General features: G+C 45.2%; 1 protein-coding gene across 2 annotated transcripts in view; it reads left to right on the forward strand.

Annotated features, from left to right (window-relative positions):
- The window catches only part of ca7 (carbonic anhydrase VII), a 30,990-nt gene extending 24,238 nt beyond the window's left edge, over positions 1-6,752 (forward strand). The window contains exon 7 of one of the 2 annotated variants that reach the window (XM_059651784.1): positions 2,074-3,806. In XM_059651784.1, coding sequence (XP_059507767.1) covers positions 2,074-2,124 — 51 coding nt within the window. In that variant the 3' untranslated portion in view covers positions 2,125-3,806. Of the gene's footprint in view, positions 1-2,073; positions 3,807-4,831 lie in introns of those variants that run through there. The other variant, XM_048547193.2, reaches the window with a different exon arrangement.
- The last annotated feature ends 14,298 nt before the right edge of the window (positions 6,753-21,050 follow it).

The following is a 21,050-nucleotide window of genomic DNA, read 5'->3' on the forward strand; positions in this document are numbered from 1 at the left end:
AAGAGGCTATTCAGCCCATCAGGCTGCACCAACCCTTCAAAGAGCATCCCACCTCTGTCCCATAAGCCTTCATTTATTGTGTCTAACCCACATTGCCTGTACATCCCTGAACACTGCAGGCAGTTTAACATGGTCACCATGTTAAACCCCTGCCACCCAGGTTGGCAGGGCTGTTAAGAAGGCATACAGTGTTTTAGCTTTTATTTATAGAGGGATCGAGTTCCGGAACCAAGAGGTTATGCTGCAGCTGTACAAAACACTGGTGAGGCTGCACTTGGAGTATTGCGCACAGTTCTGGTCACCGCATTATAAGAAGGATGTGGAAGCTTTGGAAAGGGTGCGGAGGAGATTTACTAGAATGTTGCCTGGTATGGAGGGAAGGTCTTACGAGGAAAGGCTGAGGGACTTGAGGCTGTTTTCATTAGCGAGAAGAAGGGTGAGAGGTGACTTAATTGAAACATATAAAATAATCAGAGGGTTAGATAGGGAGAGCCTTTTTCCTAGGATGGTGACGGCGAGCACGAGGGGGCATAGTTTTAAATTAAGGAGTGAAAGATATAGGACAGATGTCAGAGGTAGTTTCTTTACTCAGAGAGTAGTAAGGGAATGGAATGCTTTGCCTGCAACGGTAATAGATTCGCCAACTTTAGGTACATTTAAGTCGTCATTGGACAAGCATATGGACGTACATGGAATAGTGGAGGTTAGATGGGCTTGAGATCGGTATGACAGGTCGGCACAACATCGAGGGCCGAAGGGCCTGTACTGTGCTGTAATGTTCTATGCTCTATGTTCTATGGTCAATCCACCCTAACCTGCACATTCTTGGACTGTGGGAGGAAACCCGAGTCCCCGGAGGAAACCGGCGCAGACATGGGGAGAACGTGCAGACTCCACACAGACAGTCGCCCGAGGGTGGATTTGCACCCACGTCCCTGGGTCTGTGAGGCAGCGGCGCTAACCACTGAGTCACCCACATGAAGGATAAATGATTAGAAAGCTTTGTTGATTAGATGAGAAGAAGCTGAATGGAGGAGCCTGGACAAACTATCCTGTGTCTGTGCGGTGTACAGTGTAGGAGGGAGCCCTGACTCAATGTTATGAAGCCATATTCCCTGCGAAGGCTCACTGTCCTTGTGTGAGCCAGTGGCTGATTAAATACTAGCAGGAGCCAACAGTTCCACAGGAATAAATGAACACTATGAACGTTGTTTCTCTGGTAATCCCAGAATTTGATGAATTTGTATTATCCCCAGGAGTTCTTGGCTCTGACTTCATGTATCCCTGGATGTTTCATCCCAAGAACAGCCATCTCCACCTGCCTGTCCCATCAATCATTTCCTGATGACTAATACTAAAGTAAAACACAATAATTCTTTCTCTGTGTAGATCTGGATGAACACAGCAGGCCAAGCAGCATCAGAGGAGCAGGAAAGCTGACACTTCGGGTCTAGACCCTTCTTCAGAAATCTAGACCCGAAACGTCAGCTTTCCTGCTCCTCTGATGCTGCTTGGCCTGCTGTGTTCATCCAGCTGTACACCTTGTTATCTCGGATTCTCCAGCATCGGCAGTTCCTCCTGTCTCTGTAACTATCCTGTCTCTATTCTGGTCTTGCTTCTGGAAGTGTCTTTGGAGATGTCCAGGATATCCTGGAGTTGTTGAGAACACTGTCCTGTCTACTTTATTTTCTTGCACACAGTCTGTAATTTAATGTGTTTATTGCTAGGACTGAGGCTGGGGAAGACCACAATTTCTCTCGGCCCACTACCCCACAGGTCACCACTTAAAATACTAAAACTTGGCCCAGATTCCAATGTGGTCAATTAAAAATCTATTGTTAGCCACTAACAATCCCAGTTAACAGCTATTCACCCTCCCAGCCAGATCGTTACCTATTCCTTTGTCCGTCCAACTGCTCTTCTCTCTCTTTGGGTTCTATCCCCACCTATAGTTTACTCCTTAACCCCTCCCCCACCCTAGCTTCTGCATTTAAACTGACATTTTTCGAGCTACCATCAGTTCTGAGGAAGGGTCACCGGACCCAAAACATTATCTCTGATTTCTCTCCACAGATACTTCCAGACCTACTGAGCTTGTTCAGCAACTTCTGTTTTTGTTCCTGATTTACAACACCTACAGTCCTTTTGGCTTTTAAAACTCTTTCCTGTATGGTGCTTTGGACAAGATTTATAACCAAGTTTCTGAAAGAATACAACTAATTGTTAATTATCAGAACAAAACCGTTAATGGATATGGAACAGATGGTTAAACTACGTTGTTGGTAATACAGAAATATAAATTCTTATTTCTCCAAACATCCTTAAAACACATATGCATACTTCAGGAAAGGAAAATAAAAGCACCAAATTTCTCTGCAGTGATTGACTTTCTGGAAAACCCTCACGTTGGTCTGTGAGGTTCTCTTGAAGATCAAGGGGGCAAGTGTAGAATATTCTAGAGCCTGTTGCTCAGATGTAGTGGAAAGTGTGCTGAATTGCCCAGTTACACATTTGGATTTCTGAAGTCCTGCAGGAACAGCTTGATAAAAATTTACACTCTTTCAAAGAACAAACAAGTTTCACCCTGAGCTGATGTGGAGGGTTTTCTGTTCAGAAACGAGAAATCAGCTGGGCAGCTTGTTCTTGGGTGCTCCTCTGACTCTGCTTGTTCTTAGCAGAGTTTCCTCCAAATGAACTCAACAAAACAGAAACTTCTGAGTCTAGCCATAATTCAAAGAAGCCCAGCAGGGTCAGCTGCTTACACTCCTGTAAGAACCAGTCATGTGAAAAACTTATTAAAAAAGATTTGAATTTCCATGGTGAATTTCTAATGACCTCTTTCAAGAAACCACTGCAAGCATCCTACAAAATTTGAATTAGATCCATGTTTCCTCAATCGTCAAAAATTAAATTATCTAAGCAATATTAAGCAGCAAGTGTCTTTGTAACACTGTTCATTTGTATTTTTCTGAGGAAAGGTTACTTGGCCTAAAAAGTTAACTCTGATTTCTCTCCACGGCTGCTGCCAGACCTGCTGAGCTTTCCCAGCAACTTCTGTTTTTGCTTCTGATTTACAGCATCTGCAGTTCTTTCTGTTCTGACTTATATTTTTATTGGGATGCGGGTGTCACTGGCGAATCTGTTATTTGTGTTCATCCTTAACTGCCCTTCAACCCCATCGCTGTGGGTCTGGAGTCACATGTAGGCCAGATCAGGTAAGGATGACAGTTTGCTTCCCAAAAGGGCGTTAGTGAACCAGATGGGTTTTTGCAACTCAGTAGTTTTCATGTCATTATCACTGAGACTAGATTCCAATTCCACATTTTATGAATGGAGTTTAAGTTCCAGCAGCTGGGATGGTGGGATTTGAGCCCATGTCCTGAGAGCATTAGCCTGGGTCTCTGGATTGCTAGACCAGTGAGGCCAATGATCTCCGCTACTGCAGTTAACTCTCCTCTTGTATGGTACCCTAACCTGGGCCGCCCAGCGATGCTGTTAAGGGGCTGTGCTACCTCAACAGGAATGCTGTCTGTGACCCCTGTCACCTCATAACTTTTACAGCACGACAGCAGGAACGATCTCCCTCAGGATAGTCCCAGGCTCTTCCAGAAGCTTCCAGGGCTGCTAATGAGCTGCGTAATGACTGCTGGGAGTTGATAATGTATTTAGATTTGGGTTGGGAATGGTTGTGACGGAGTGGCTGACAATGAGCCTTACAGCAGATTTTACACTGAAAGGATCAAAACTACACAGTGAGCCCATCAGTGTGATCGTGTGTGTGTGTGTGTGTGTGTGTGTGTGTGTGTGTGTGTGTGTGTGTGTGTGTGTGTGTGTGTGTATCTGCACATGCATGTGTGAATTGTGCACACGTGTGTGTGAACTGTGTGTGCATGAATGCGTATGCATGTTTGTGCGTGTATGTATGTGTATGCGTGTGCGTGCTTGTTTGTCTGTGTGTATGTGTGTGCGCGCGCGAGAGAGAGAGAAAGAGAATGTGCAATCCCTCAGACTGCTCTGTGCTATGAACTGGGTTGATAAATTAATTCCACTTCACTTCGATCCTGGCCATCAGCCAGAGCAGAGTTTCAAAGCTCCTCCCTTGGATTAAGTTGTTCAATTGTCAGACATTGAAGAAATAGAAATTACACAAAAGATCTTAGTTTTTTTCCAGTTTTCTCCATCAGCAAATTTGAATTGAACATCCTCCTGGCTGTGATAGTGCCTCCTGCTGGCGGCTCACCTATCAGCTGTAGCTGTTCTGGGTTCTAGTCCCACTCCTCAGGTTGGTACAAGGGATGGATTGTGACTATTTGAGTGGGCAAGCTGGATGTAATGGCTTAATACTAAACAAAAAAAACCAAAGAACTGCGGATACTGGAAGCCACAAACAAAGAGTTCTGAAGAAGGGTCAGTGGACCCGAAACATTAATTCTGCTTTCTCTCCACAAATGCTGAGTTTCTCCAGCAGTTTCTGTTTTTCTTTAATGGCATTGGATCTGGTCTGAGCCTTAGATTTTTCACCAGCGCCCTCAATTCCAACAACCTGCCCCACACAGTACTGTGTGGAGTTTGGATTGGAGTTTGTACCTTTTTTGTTGTAATAGTAAGAACAGAAGGCCATTCAGCCCTCAAACCTATTACTATTCAATTTGATCGTGGCAGATCCGTTACTTAGAACCTGGTTGAGTGGATAGGGCTATCTGCTTATTTGGCAAAAACCTCTGGGTCAGGGATTTAATGTGATGAATTGAATTTGTGTGCATTGCTGTTTGTGGGAAGCAGATCCATATTTCTCCAGCTGCGTGTGACATTCTACCTTTATTCCATGTAGCTGGATAAGTTCCGAACACTCATGTTCTCGGGAGAGGAAGACTCTGAGAAGCAGCCAATGGTGGATAACTTCCGGCCCCCTCAACCCCTCAAAAGGCGAGCAGTCCTTGCCTCCTTCATGTGGAAACCTTAACCAACCTCCTCACTGGCTCTGAATTGGAACCAAGCACAGAGCAAGCTGGGAATGAGATGGACCCAAGAGAAAACTGGCCAGATGACTCATCACTTCTATCACGTTGGCATTTAAACCAATCCCTGCTCAGGTATAAAATAAATAGAATGTTTGTGTTCGCTGTGGCATCAGATAGGAACCTTACTCTGTTCCCCATTTCCCCCACTGCCCCCCGTAAATCCTCTGCACTCCTCCGTGCAAATCCTCTGCACTCCTCCGTGCAAACACTCTGCACTTCTCCGTGCAAATCCTCTGCACTTCTCTGTGCAAATCCTCTGCACTTCTCCGTGCAAACACTCTGCACTCCTCCGTGCAAATCCTCTGCACTCCTCCGTGCAAATCCTCTGCACTACTCCGTGCAAATCCTCTGCACGCCTCCGTGCAAATCCTCTGCACTACTCCGTGCAAACACTCTGCACTCCTCCGTGCAAACACTCTGCACTCCTCCGTGCAAACACTCTGCACTCCTCCATGCAAATCCTCTGCACTCCTCCGTGCTGTCTAATGGAAAGAAAACTCCCTGATGTGTGTCATTCTTTCTGGATTCAGTGAGGAATTTTTTACTTGGAGCTACTTTGAAATCAACATTGAAATTGGGGATCAGTTTGGAGCCCACGCCTCACACATGCACCCACACACCAACACGGCGATTATCTCTGAATTGTGTAAATGTTAGTCCCTTTTCCCTTTCTGTCCAAGGTGGCCATGATGTGGCGATGCCAGTGTCGGACTGGGGTGGACAGGGTTATGAGTTACACAACACCAGGTTATAGTCCGAAAGCTTTATTTGAAATCACACAACCTTTCGGAGTGCTGCTCTGTCTTTTGTTACCTGATGAAGGAGCAGTGCTTTGAAAGCTAGTGGTTTCAAATAAACCTGTTGGTGTGTGACTTCTGACTTTGCCCAAGGTAAGCAAGACCTGGGTGAGGTTACAAATGTTTGTGGTTCTCCTGGCTGTCTAAATCTGTATGATCAGCACATACTTGCTGATCCAGTCAGGTGCTCAATGTTAAATTAATTATTAATACCACAAACATGAGTTTCCCTTATCTCTATTGAAGGGATAATATCACAGATTAGAAATTAAAGGTTTCTCATAGCACCAAAAGCACAGTTTCAGTTCGCTCTCAATTCCAGACTGTTTGATGGGATTATTTGCCATTGTTCATCCATTTCAAGCTATCTTTAAAATACTTCCCGCAAAGGTACTGCAAGACAAGTAAACTCTGCATATTTCTGTCATGCTCAGTTAACTCAATGTTATTATAATTAAGCAGCTCTTCCTTAAGCATTTTCCTCAACTGGTTGCTGTTCTGTAACTACAAAACTAAAAAAGAAATATTTTCATGAAGAGATTCAAACTGAGGAGGCTTCAAGCTAATCCATATCCAACAACTTGCTCTGAAAACTCTGCTCACATTTTGACAGCTGCAACAGAATGCATCGTAGCTGCTGAGGCAATCTGCAACATTCTAACTAAAACAAGACACTTTCAAAAAAAGGCAGTTTGCCTAACTCCTCATGTTAACAAATCCATTAAAATATGCTGCCACCCGAAGGTTGCAGGAACAGCAACTCATATTCTGCCTGGGAACCCTGCAGCCATATGGTATCAATGTGGACTTCACCAGTTTCAAAATCTCCCCTTCCCCCACTGCATCCCTAAACCAGCCCAGTTCATCCCCTCCCCCCACTGCACCACACAACCAGCCCAGCTCTTCCCCCCCACCCACTGCATCCCAAAACCAGTCCAACCTGTCTCTGCCTCCCTAACCGGTTCTTCCTCTCACCCATCCCTTCCTCCCACCCCAAGCCGCACCCCCAGCTACCTACTAACCTCATCCCACCTCCTTGACCTGTCCGTCTTCCCTGGACTGACCTATCCCCTCCCTACCTCCCCACCTACACCCTCTCCACCTATCTTCTTTACTCTCCATCTTCGGTCCGCCTCCCCCTCTCTCCCTATTTATTCCAGTTCCCTCCCCCCATCCCCCTCTCTGATGAAGGGTCTAGGCCCGAAACGTCAGCTTTTGTGCTCCTGAGATGCTGCTTGGCCTGCTGTGTTCATCCAGCCTCACATTTTATTATCTTGGAATCTCCAGCATCTGCAGTTCCCATTATCTCTGAAAATATGCTGCATCTCTTTTTACCAGAATCCAATCAGTTTGTCCTTTGGCAGTGCCCTAAATATGTTCCATTTTTTGTTGAACTCTATGCGTCAATTTTGAGGATACATTATTGGTCTGTTTTTAAGCAAACAAGTGAATCATTACTTACCCCACAAGTCCAGTGGTGAAGGTAGTTTGTTACTGGATGAATAGCCCAGTGACTGAGATCACACATTCCAACAAGAAAAGCTTCAGAGTTTGAATCAGGTGAAAAATTATCAGCAAAATACAAAACTAGTGTCAGTACAGTGGCTGATGGTTCACTAGTGTCCCAGAGGGAAAGAAATTGGGCTTGTTCTATGAATAGAAATCCACACTGATGGTATTTACTCCTCAATTCTCTCCGAAATGGTTTTGACAGATATTCCATCTTCCCAAACCTGCTGCAAACAGAAATTGTGATGGTTCAAGACAAAAATGAAAATGCTAGTTATGTCAGCCAGGTCCCCATCTCAGTGTCAATGAGGATCATGCAAATACCAATCTCACACTTGCCCTATACTGTATCTCTGCCGCATTAACAGAGATTTGAGCTAATGGGTCAAACTCTTGTTTATCTGCTTCCAAATCCCAAATTTGCCAATGGGAACCTTCCTTCACCATTGCCATCTATCAAAGGAATTTGATAAACTTTGGTTCACACTAAAATTTAGATCTAATTCAAACCAGGGATAACCACACCCACAACTAGTTGCTCATCTCTTAACGTTTAATTGCATTAGATTTTTATCACTGATAATGCATCATTGATTGTCCAAAATCACCGCAAGCCAAGTTCAATGCTTTGTTCACTTTCCTGGATGGGTGCAGCTCCAACAATGGTCTCAACGTTTGACACCATCCAGGGGAAAGCAGCCCGCTTAATCAGCATCCCATTCACAAGCATCCACTCCCTCCACCAGTGACACTCAGTAGCTGCAGTGTGTACCATCTACAAGATGCACTACAGAAATTCACCAAAGATCCTCAGACAGCACCTTCCAAACCCACAACCACTTCCATCTGCAAGGACAAGGGCAGCAGACACATGGGAACACCACCCCCTGTAAGTTCCCCTCCAAGTCACTCACCATCCTGATTTGGAAATATATCGCCATTGCTTTGCTGTCGCTGGGTCAGAATCCTGGAATTCCCACCCTAAGGACACACTGGGTGAAACCACAGCACATGGACTGCAGCGGTTCAAGAAGGCAGCTCACCCCACCTTTTCAAGGGGCAACTAGGGACGGGGCAATAAATGCTGGACCCAGCCAGTGTCACCCACATCCCTTGAATGATTTTTTTTGAAAAGTCCTGCATGGACTAAAGTTTCACAGGCGCAAGAATGCATCAGCTTAACGGCTCTTCCATAAATCTCGCAGTACCTGGGACCTGTTAAAAGTGACTAATTTGTGGTGATTTATGTTTGTAATTGACCAATTTCCATGCCTGTAATTTATTCAATAGAAAAGCTGTTCAATAATAAACATTCCATTAAATTACGGTTGTTTTGTTCTCTGTTAAGACAGTGCAAGAAAAAGCTAAATACAATTCTAATTTTTTCCCTCTCCCTCCTGACCTGTGGACACTGATGTGTGAACTGTCCATGTGGCGGCTAGTTTGTGCTAGGGTGGATTTTCTTACCGTCTGTACACCTGCTCCATACTATTCACAGGAGGGCAGTGGCTTTAGCATCATCAGAACAAACATCAGCTGGGCACTGAGTCAGTATATTGGGGATTACAGTGAGGTACAGGCACAGAAGCCAGGCTGACACTCCAACACTCTACTGAAGAAGTGCTGCGCTGTCGATGACACTGTCTTTCAGTTGAAACAATGGCCTGGATATTCCAACAACCAGACTGTTGTCGGAGCTATGCAGTCAGGAATTGCGTGTTGGGAACCTGTGGAATCCCAGACACAGCAACTCCACGGGATGTATCCAGGAAGTTGAAGATTCCAATGGACAATCCTCTTTCTGCCTGGGGAACGTTCCAAATCAATGCCCAAACCCAGAGTGTCCCATGTCTGGGAAAGCAATTGTAGGTCCTCAGTAATTATTCAGCTGAGTGAGGCCTCTGTTCTGTGGAAGAGATGTTGTTTGTAGAAGAGGCTGAGAGTTCTCCCCAGTGGCCTGTCTCATGGCTGAAACAGATCATTGGGTCGTTAATCCCATTGCTGACTGTGGGATCTTGCTCTGCATAAGTGCCTTTTATAACGTAGGAGGCAATGCTCCAAATTTCTGGCCTTACAGCAGGGATCAGGTGGAAGAAACCCTTAGGAATGTTCTGAGGTTGTATCCAGTGCTCTGTAAGTGCATCCAGAGTGTAAGGATTATGTGTTTTGGGTAAGTATATCTTCCAATGCCGTGGGAGGAAATGACTCCTAGTTGGAGTGTTTATAAATTCCTGTGTTTGTCTCATTTAAGTTAGAAAATGACGGATTCCTAGCGGATGTGGAAGCATAGCAGACAATTTTGTGTCAGATTTAGGTCTTTTATTTTAGACTCGCAATGAGATCATCAGTGCAGAATGGAAGTGAAGACATTCTGTGGGTTCGTAGATGGATGTAGATGTATGAGAGGGTGGTGAGCGTTTGAAACAGGCTGCTGGAGGTGATGATGAAAGTGAGTACAATTTTGTCATTTTGGACAGGTATTTGGGATGGGATAGACAGGTATGGAGCAAACACAGGTAATTAGGAGATTGTAGGAGCTGCCGATGCTGGAGTCTGAGATAACAAGGTGTGGAGCTCGAAGAACACAGCAGGCCAGGCAGCAACAGAAGAAGGGTCCAAACCCGAAACATCAGCTTTCATGCTCCTCTAATGCTGCCTGGCCTGCTGTGTTCCTCCAGCTCCACACCGTGTTATCACAGACAAATGGGACCAGTTTAAGTTGTGAAAACTGGGTAAGTTAGGCTGTAGGGCCTGTTTCCATGCTGTAGACCTGTGTGCCTGTATGGATATTGCCAATCAGTGAGTGGGGGTTAAACGAGTCACCCACTGCAGGACTCGACTCTGTTCAGCATGATTCCCCACCTGGTGACTGTGCTGTGCAAAATGACAAAGTACAGTCCAGCTGCATGGTGCGGGGAATCTGTCAGATTTCCTCCGGCAATGGAGGGAGAGCTTCACTAAGCTGGTATCGGGAGAACATTTCTCACTCCCTCGAGTTAGATCATATAACTGCACCATCTCCACATTGTAACAACTGTGGCTTTTTATCTTTTCTTTCATTCAATTCATATTGTGGATTGAAATGAGAAGAGAACTGTGTAAAGGATTGCTGTATATTTTGAAGATGGGAGGCCTGACACTCATTGTAGATACTGTTTACACAGCTGCCATTTCAAGCAGTGGTTAAAGTGTGGGACATACAAGGTGGGCCTTTGATTAGTAAAAGTAGCTGATTGGCTGTGGACAAGGCACTCTTTATCGATGACAATAGCCTCATGCCTGCTAACAACCATATGATTGGTTCTCAGGGAGCTGAACAGCTTAGGGCCGTGAACGAGATAGTGAGAAGCCTTCAGACCACTCAGAAACACTCTGTTCTCTGCAGTAAAAGTCACTTTTAGCCTGAAGATTATTATCATTTTAAGCCTGAAGAACATTGTCTAAGTCTCTGGATTAACAGTCCTCCCAATATAAAGAATAAAAATAAAACTGAGCACCCAACCCTTTTAGACAATAGGTGCTGGAGTAGGCCATTCGGCCCTTCGAGCCAGCACCACCATTCATTATGATTATGGCTGATCATCCACAATCAGTATCCTGTTCCTGCTTTATCCCCATAACCGTTGATTCCACTATCTTTAACAGCTCTATCTATCTCTTTCTTGAAAGTATCCAGAGAGTTGGCCTCCATTGCCTTCTGGGGCTGAGCATTCCATATATTAGGTAGGGAATTTGAAAGATTCACAACCTTCTGATGGAAAAGAAATTAGTGCTCAGTCCATTCTTAAATGTGAACCCCTTATACTCAAACTGATCCTGTGTCCCGTATTCTCCAGTTAGAGGAGACTGCCTTTCAGCATCTACCCTGTCAAAATCAGCAAGAACTTGGTGCATGTCTGTTTTAAAACATCCCCACCCCCGGCCTCATCCCACATCCAAACCTCCCTCTCATCCCTGCCTCCTTGACCTCACATAGCCTGTCCCTCTTCTCTCCCACCTATCTGCCCCGTCCTTCCCACTGACCAATCCCCACTACCCCCTACCTACCTTTCCACAGCCCCACCCACCCTCCCTCTCACCTCCTTGACCTGACGCAACCTGTCCATCTTCTCTCCAACCTATCCGCCCCACCCATCTCACTGACCAATCCCCACCACTCCCTACCTGCGCTCAACTATCACCATCCCACCTACCTTTCTCCAGCCCCAACCCCTCCTCCCTCTACTAATTTCCTAGCTCCCCCTCCCCAGTCCTGATGAAGGGTCCAGACCTGAAATGTCGACTTTCCTGTTCTTCTGATGTTGCGTGACCTGCTGTGTTCCTCCATCGCGACACTGTGTTGACTCTCACTGGAGTTCTTGCTATCTCCCAAACATTAAGCTGTTGGGAATGGGACATTCCTACGCATCAAATGACCATAGCATCTAACCATGAAACAACTCACCACACAGCTATGTAACTCACTACAGAAAAACTCTTTCGCTCCTGATTAAAATTAGTGCGAAATGCAAAATTAACCTAGTCTCTACCAAAACAAAATATCTGCAGCCTGATTGGTCAGTTCTATACACAATGGCTCCATTCTGGTTGGTCAATTCTATATGGACAGTCTCCATTCTGACTAGTCAATGCCATTTGGACAATCTCAAACCTGATTGGCCAATCCTATATGTGAGGTTCAGTTCTTTCTGGTGATAATGGGAACTGCAGATGCTGGAGAATCCAAGATAACAAAGTGTGGAGCTGGATGAACACAGCAGGCCAAGCAGCATCTCAGGAGCACAAAAGCTGACGTTTCAGGCCTAGACCCTTTATCAGAGACCCTCTCTGATGAAGGGTCGAGGCCCGAAACGTCAGCTTTTGTGCTCCTGAGATGCTGCTTGGCCTGCTGTGTTCATCCAGTTCCACACTTTGTTATCTTCAGTTCTTTATGGACAAGCTCCATGCTGATTTGTCAGTTGTGTAATGGTCCTGGTCTGATTGGTCAGTTCTGTCATGTGCACATTAAGGAGGCGTTCAGAGGGGAATCACCAGGGCATAGCTCTGGAATCAACACTTCAGCTAATATGGAGTCAAGGCTACGACTGTCCTCTTTAGGACTGAGGGATTTGATAACAGCGTTACAAATAGGGAGAGCCGGAGGTAACATCGCTGGAGGGGTAATTCCAGAGGCTCAGGCTGATGATGTGCAGGTATGGATCTTGAATGATGAGTACCAGTATTGGTGCAGGCTTAACATAGTCACAAAGTAGAAAGCATTAAGGGGAAACAGAGTGGAAATCTCTGGATTAACAGTCCTCCCAATGAAAGAATAACAATAAAACTGAGCACCCAACCCTTTTAGGTAGGGAATTTGAAAGATTCACAACCTACTGGTGGAAAGAGAAAATGAATGTGGAAGGGCACTCATAAAGATCATAACCTCCAACACTGATAGATTAATTTAAACTTTTAATTGTATTATTCTGCTTTCCCGAAACTCTTATCTGAACAGCATTGTTGGAGCTGCAAACATCAGATTTATGATTCTACCTGATCCAGAATTAAAGTTTTTCTGATGAAGGGTCTAGGCCTGAAATGTCAGCTTTTGTGCTCCTAAGATGCTGCTTGGCCTGCTGTGTTCATCCAGCCCCACACCTTGTTATCCCAGAATGAAAGCTGGCTCAATAGATCATTTTGATCCTAACCTAACATAGTGATAGTTCACTGAAACATTCACTGATACAAAGCTTCCAATTTCTTAACAATAGAACAGAAATTTGTTATCACAAAAGTAGAGAGCAAACCAAGCCATCTAAATTTAGCTACATGATGGAAAGATCTTTAAGCACACATCAAAATAAAGTCTTATTTAATATCTCACTATAGCCTTACAAATCCAGAGGAAAACTCTTCTATATCAAATCTTTTGACATAACTGCACCTGTAAAATGCAACATCTTTTTACATGAATTCTCAGAAAACTGAGTCAGAAGTCACACGGCACCAGGTTACAGTTCAACAGGTTTGTTTGAAAACACAAGCTGTTGTAGCGCTGCTCCTTCGTCAGGTGAAGACACGTCACTTGATGAAGGAGCAGCGCTCCAAAAACTGGTTATCTACTTTTGTGACAATAAATTTCTGTTTTATTGTTAACAGAAATCAGAAGATTTGTGCTTGGAGCATCTGACTGGGGACAGTGTAGAGAAAGCTTTATTCTGTGTTGAACCCTGTGCTGTCCCTGTCCTGGGAATGTGCAATGGGGTCATTGTAGAGGGAGCTTTACTCTGTATTGAACCCTGTGCTGTCCCTGTCCTGGGAATGTATAATGGGGACAGTGTAGAGAAAGCTTTACTCTGTATCTAACCCCATGCTGTCTATGTCTTGGGAGTGTTTGATGGGAATTTTTTTTTAGCAGGTCCTAACACTTTTCACCTCCAGCACAAAGTTTACAAATACGTTGAGGTTCAGGGTTTAACACAGTGCCTGAACACAGTCAGACTTTAATTTGCAGTCAATGATTTACTTTAAATAAGGCAACAGGTGAAGGTACATTGTTATCTCGGGCAATATTTCAGCAAATTACCAATCTCTGGAGATATAGTCACGGTAATTAGATTCTATCATGGGACTGTTTTATGGCACTCAAATTAGCTCCAGTTGCAACCACAAGGTAATGATGATTGTAAATTAATAGTGAACAGGCTGTAGATAAGATTTTGTAAGACTGTAACAGGAAGTTTCAAGTTCAATGCTTGCTCAGTCCTGAGTTAAATGACTCCAGTCCAGCATTAACAAAGTGTGAAGCTGGATGAACACAGCAGGCCAAGCAGCATCTCAGGAGCAGCGTTCACTGATTTGGCTTTGGATCGGGGCTCACACCCATTTTCTGCACCAGCATTGGGGCACCTTCCACACCACACACTGTGCAATACATCACACTGCACCTTACAAATGACTAACCTCCACCATCTAGAAGAACAAGGGCAGCAGATACATGGGAACCCTGCAAGTTCCCCTCCGAGCCACTCACCATCCTGACTTTGAAAAATATATCACAGTCGCTGGGTCAAAACTCTGGAATTCCCTCCCCAAGGGCATTGTACGTCAACCCACAGCACATAGACTGCAGTGGCTCAAGAAGGCAGCTTACCCCCACCTTCTCAAGGGGCAACTAGGCAATAAACCCTAGCCTAGCCAGAGACATTCGCACCCTGAGAATGAAGAATGGTAATAGAATTTTGTATTTGGTAGATTGTATAAATGTGAATTTTGGTTAAGATTTTACTTTGCTTCTGTTTAATCTCTAAAATTTTATTCAATAAGGGTGGCACAGTGTCTCAGTGGTTAGCACTGCTGGCTCACAGTGCCAGGGACCCGGGTTTGATCCCACCCTGAAACTGTGTGGAGTTTGAACATTCTCCCTGTGTCTGTGTGGGTTTCCTCTGGGTGCTCCGGTTTTCTCCCACAGTCCAAAGATGCACAGGGTCGGGTGGATTGGCCATGCTAAATTGCCCGTAGTGCCCAGGGATGTGTAAACTGGGTGGGTTAGCCATGGGAAATGCAGGGCCACAGGAATAGGGCAGAGGGACGTGTCTGAGTGGGATGCTCTTCGGAGGGTTGGTGTGGATTTGATGGGCTGAATAGCCTGCTTCCACTCTGTAGGAATTCTAGGATTTCTATTTCCAAATGAGTTGCCCATCAGGAATGATTTCTGTTGGATCTCTGACCCTGAATGAATTGTCTCTAGAGGCATCAAGCTGGTGAAAACAATAATGCAAATGATGTTGTTGCAATTTGAAATATTTTATCTTTGCACAGAATGATCATGACCAAACCAGAAGTCACTTACTTAGGAATGTTATCTTCGGTTGTGTCACAGTTTAACTTAAATCATAGAATTTCAGAAGTTTTGCTGGTCAGAAAGAGGACACTCAGCCCATCATTCCTGCTCTGTCCTGTTCCCTAGTGCCAATCACCTGCCTTTTCCCATATCTATATTCCCTATTTCTATCCCAATAACCATCCAACACCCTCTTGAACCCCTCAGTTGGACCAGCCTCCACATTTCCAGGCAGTGCATTCCTCACTCTAAATACTCACTGCATGAGAAAGCTTTTCTCCTCTTCACACTTGCTTCATTTGGACACCACTTTCAATCTACACCTGCTAATTCATTTCTCTTTTGCAAATGAAAGCAATTTCGTAGAATAATAGAATCAGACAATACCGAAAAGGCCATTCGGCCCACCAAGCCTGTGCTGCTGAAAGTACACCAGTCCCACTTCCCCACACGAGGCCTTCCAGCTTATTTCAATTTTCAACCAAGTTGTTTTTAAAAATTTTCGAGGTTTCCCACCTCAGCCGCCCTCCTAGGCAGTTCATTCCAGATTCCCATCACCTGCTGAGTGAAAAGGTTTTTCCTCAAATCCCCCCAAAACCTCCTGCCTTTCACTTTAAAATGATGGCTCCTCCTAATTATTGACCCTCGATTAAGGGAATAGGTGACCTCAATCTACCCAGTCCATGTCCCTCACAATCTTCTACATGTTCGACACTGTTACTGATACAGGACAGAGAAGCTGTTCATCCCCTTGTGCCTATGCTGAGCCTTTGAAAGATCCATCCAATTCCTTTCCCCTCCTGGTTGTTTCCCCAGCACTCTGTCAGGCTCTTTCAGTTCAAAGCATTTCTCCAGATCCCAATCAGTGCTTTCTGTCGCGTCTCCTGCCACCTTTTCAGGCACTTCAGACCAGATCACAATGACCCACTGGGTCAAAAAGATCAGTCTCAGGTGTCCCTGCTATAGCAAAGATGTTGTGAAACTTGAAAGGGTTAAGAAAAGATTTACAGGGATGTTGCCAGGGTTGGAGGGATTGAGCTACAGGGAGAGGCTGAATAGGCTGGGGCTATTTTCCCGGGAGTGTGACCTTAGAGAGGTTTATAAAATCATGGGGCACACAGATAGGGTAAATAACCTGAGGTCTTTTCCCCAGGGTGGGGGTTTGGGTGGAGTCCAAAACTGGAGTGTGTTGGTTTAAGATGAGAGGGGAAAGATTTAAAAGGGATCTGAGGGGCAACTTTTTTACACAGAGGGTGGTGCGTGTATGGAACGAGCTGCCAGGGGAAGTGGTGGAGGCTGGTACAACAATAACATTTAAGAGGCATCTGGATGGGTACATGAACAGGAAGAGTTTAGAGGGATATGGACTAAATGCTGGTAAATGGCTCTGTGTACGTTTAGGATTTCTGATTGGCATGAATCAGTTGGACCGAAGGGTCTGTTGCCATGAGTGAAAACTACAAATACAGGAGATCACAGTGGATCAGACAGTATTCATGGAGAGAGAGCAAGCTAACAGCTTGAGTCTAGACCATTCTTCATCAGGCTTTGTTTCCATGCTGTCAAACTCTAGAACTCTCTGATCCTTTTGTCTCATAAATCTGTCTGTTTTGATGACCAGCTCTTATGCCAGTGGAATCTGCTTCAACTCATTTGCTGTCATAAATCCCCAATTATTCTACCATTTTAAAAAAAAATTCTATGATGGGAGGGGTAAATTGCTGGCACGGCTGATCTTTAATGCCCATCCCTAATTGCCCTTGAATTGAACAGCTTCCTCAACCATTTGAGAGTTAGTCACATTGCTGTGGGTCTGGAGTCACGTGTAGGCCAAAGCAGATTTCTCTCCTTAAAGGACATCCATGAACTCAACAAGCTTTTACAACAATCGATAATTGTTTCATGGTCACTGTTACCAAGGCTCAATTCCAAGTCAGGAGTGGGATGGAATACTCCCCACTTGCTTGGTTGGGTGCAGCTCCAACGACACTCAGGAAGCTTGACACCATCCAAGACGAAGCCACCCGCTTGATTGGCACCACATCCACAAGCACCCCACTCCCTCCATCACCGACACTCAGTAGCAGCAGTGTGTACCATCTACAAGATGCCCAGCAGAAACTCACCAAAGATCCTCAGACAGCACCTTCCAAACCCACGGCCACTTCTATCTAGAAGGACAAGGGCAGCAGACACATGGGAACACCGCCCCCTGCAAGTTCCCCTCCGAGCAGCTCCCCATCCTGACTTGGAAATATCTCGCCGTTCCTTCACTGTCACTGGGTCAGGATCCTGGAATTCCCTCCCTAATAGCATTGTGGGTCAGCCTGCAGCAGGTGGACTGTAGCGGTTCAAGAAGGCAGCTCACCCCCACCTTCTCAAGGGGCAACTAGGGACGGGCAAGAAATGCTGGGCCCAGCCAGCACTGTCAATGCCCCATGACAGAATAATATAATTCTCCTCACTCCTTCCTGCAAATAAGTTCAATTCATTAATGTACCGGTTATGGTAGTTGCCGAGTAATGTAAAGATTTAGACCAGTAATTTGGAGAATGAGTTAAAATCTCACCATGGGTCTCAGTGAGTTTGAATTTTGTTCAAAAAATTTGGAACTATAACAAAAGGTTGGTTTTGGTAAAACTGACCATGATAATGTTGTTGAATTAATTGGTCTACTAATACCCTTTAGGGGGGGAAAGCTGGTGTCCTTCCTGAGCCTGGCCTACGGATAATAACCATTACAGATGGTTCTAGACTGAACTTGACCGGCTCTGTTATCCTGGATTGCAGTCTCTAAGGTGGGACTTTCACCCGCAACCTTTTCTCAGAGAGAGAGAGAGAGAGAGAGAGGGAACCATTGGTCTCTGTTCGACACGTACCCAGCTCGAATTGGGAGGGGTATTACAATCGGGTCATAGTTGTCCTTAATTAGGGGACGGTAAGCCTGTTCAAACTCTCGTTCTAGTCAGGATGTCTGATAGCTGCTGTGAAATGTGACCAAGTCTGTGTAAACAGCTTCAAGTACAAAGTCTATAACATGTTGAACAAGCGAGTTGCCACTCACCACCTCAGTACATGGATTACTAACACTCTGAAATATTGTTAATGGGTTGATGATTCACGTAACACAGCTCTAAGTCTCAGTTAAAATACTTTCTTCAACTTTGGTCTCCTTGCATTGTTAGTCATTACTGAGCTATTAGAGAGAGAGAGAGCTCAACAAGATTAATTTCGAGTTCACAACATCCTTAATTTATCGACATAGGCTCAAGGAATTGAAGTTTGACAGTTTGAAGGAAGATAGGCAGGGTTTCTAGGACCATGCTCATACAGGTTAATGGGGAGGGAGTAAAACAGTGCAGTAGCCTCTCAGCGCTGGCCCTGGGAGATAAATCTGAATTGTGCGTTCAATTCTCAGCTACAGCCGACTTGAGCCACAGCTTTACTGAGCCGGTGGCTGGAGGCAGGACAGTACCTGCCCCACACAGGACAACATTGGTGTCTGGGACAGGCTGCACGGAGCAGGGAATCTATTCCTGGCTGCTTTTGCATGAGGTTTTTGGGATGGGATGGCCAGGAAGTGCAAACTTGGGGTACAGGTAGAAAAGGATAGCAGCAACTGGTAGGGGAACAGAGCAATAAAAATAGTATTAAACTAACTAGAAAACATAAGGCACACTCCAACAATCTCACCCCGGTGTGACCTCAGGTATTTGCATAGGTTATAATTATATGAACTTAACTGAGACATTGAGATGAAAGACTACAATACAGACCTCCTAAAATAATACAGACAGTACGTCAGTGTTTTAAGTGAATTTAGCAAAACTGATTCCTCAGTTGGTGGGATTTGGAGTCTTAGATGTGGAGCCAGGTCAGCTAGGGGTGATCGTGGGGAGCACGTTGTGACATAAAACATGGTGAAAAAATGATCAGAGACCTTCCTTCTGTGAGATGCTGCGCCTGACCAAGGGGCTACGCTCCGAAACCTTGTGTGATTTCAAATAAAACTGTTGGCCCATTGCCTGGTGTTGTGTGATTTCTGGCTTTGGCCACCCCAGTCTGACACTGCCCACCACCGCCCCCCCACCCACCTCATCATTCCTGCTGTCGTCAGCTGTGGGTTTATTCGGAGGTTTATAGACTGAGATCGATCGATTGTTTGAGACAGTTCTCTGCAGCGAAGAGGCTGTTCTCCTGTCCGGGCTCAGGGTCCAGGACATTTGCTCGGGGCTGGTGGCAGGGGGTTGGTGGGGTGGGGGGGTTGGGGAGCGGGTGTGGAATTCCAGCAGTGAGAGGGACAAGATCCAGGAGCTGTGTTCGATGGAGGTCATGAGGAGTTAATCAGAGTGCTTTGGCACATGGTCAGTGTGCTGAGCTGGGCATCAAATTCAGAAGCAAAACTTCAAAGCTGGTAATCCGTGCATCATTATCTGTGCAAACTGGTAAAGGAGCATTCAGATCAGAGAGACAAATGTGTGGCTCAATGACAGGGTTCCAGTTTGTGGGACATGGGTACTAAGTGGCATCTGGAGCGATGGGCAGTCTACATGGAGCAAAGTTCTTACCACTGCATAACTAGATGGCTGGTGGTGGGGGGGGATGGTGGAGAGGATTTTCAACTTAATGCTGGGGGCAAGGCATCGCATTCGGGAAGATGAGGTAAACAGAAGAGGTGAGTGAAGACCAAAGAGAAAGGCACCATCACAGGAAATCGTAAACAGAACGGAATGAGAGAGCAAGAACCTGAGCGCCAACTCACGAAAAGGATGAGAGTTTACAAACAGAACAAGAGGCTAAAACTGAAGCCTCAGTTTCTGAACGTACACCGCATTCACAACAAAACTGAGAGCGCAAGTGGGAATAAATAAGAATGATTTGATCACTGTCACAGCGGTTCGGCTAGGGGAAATGACATAGAAAGTAAGAAAAGGAGCTGTGCGTCTGCTAGTTAATGATGGTATTATTATAAGGGAAGGACAACCCGTGTTCAGATAGCCAAGATATGGAAACGATTTGGGTAGAGATAAGAAATAATTCTTGGAATGGCAGGACTGGTGGGAGAGGAAAGATCGAGTTGGTTCAGATTTTATTCGCTGGATGTTGAGAAGAATGCGGAGGTGGTTCCTATAGAAAACTATAAAATTCGAACAGGACTAGACAGGTTAAATGCAGTAAGGATGTTCCCCAGTGTAGGGGAGCCCAGAGTTTAAGGATAACAGGCAAACCATTTTGGATTGAGATGAGGAGAAATTTCCTCACCCAGAGACCCTATGGAATTCTCTGTGACAGAAAGTAGCTGAGGCCAAAACATTTTGTGGTTTCAAGAAGGAGGTAGATGTAGTTGATAACAAAGTGTGGAGCTGGACTCTGATGAAGGGTCTAGGCTTGAAACATCAGCTTTTGTGCTTCTGAGATGCTGCTTGGCCTGCTGTGTTCATCCAGCTTCACACTTTGTTATCTTGGATTCTCCAGCATCTGCAGTTCCCATTATCACTATCATAGATGTAGTTGATGTGGTTAAAGGGATCAAGGAGAATGGGGGGAGGGCAGGATGAGGGCTTGAGCTTAATCAGCCATGGTGATACTAAACAGTGTAGCAGACTTGAGGGGTTGAATGGCCTTCTCCTGCTTCTATCAATATGTTTTTATGACAAAGACAAGAAATCACTTGTGGGTGTGACACACAGGCCCCTAATAGTAACCACACCGAAGGATGAAATGTGAAGGAAGCAGTAATAGAGGTGTCAGAAAGGCACAGCTATGATCGGGGAGATTCTAATCTATATATTAGAATTAGGTTTCATTGTCACATGTACTGAAGTGCAAAAGTACAGGAGTACCATAAAAAGTGTGCAATGTTGCCGCACACAGCACCATCCTAGGTACAGAGCGCCTAGT

The sequence above is a fragment of the Stegostoma tigrinum genome, chromosome 16 (genome assembly GCF_030684315.1).
Source record: "Stegostoma tigrinum isolate sSteTig4 chromosome 16, sSteTig4.hap1, whole genome shotgun sequence".
In the NCBI taxonomy this organism is placed as follows: Eukaryota; Metazoa; Chordata; class Chondrichthyes; order Orectolobiformes; family Stegostomatidae; genus Stegostoma; species Stegostoma tigrinum.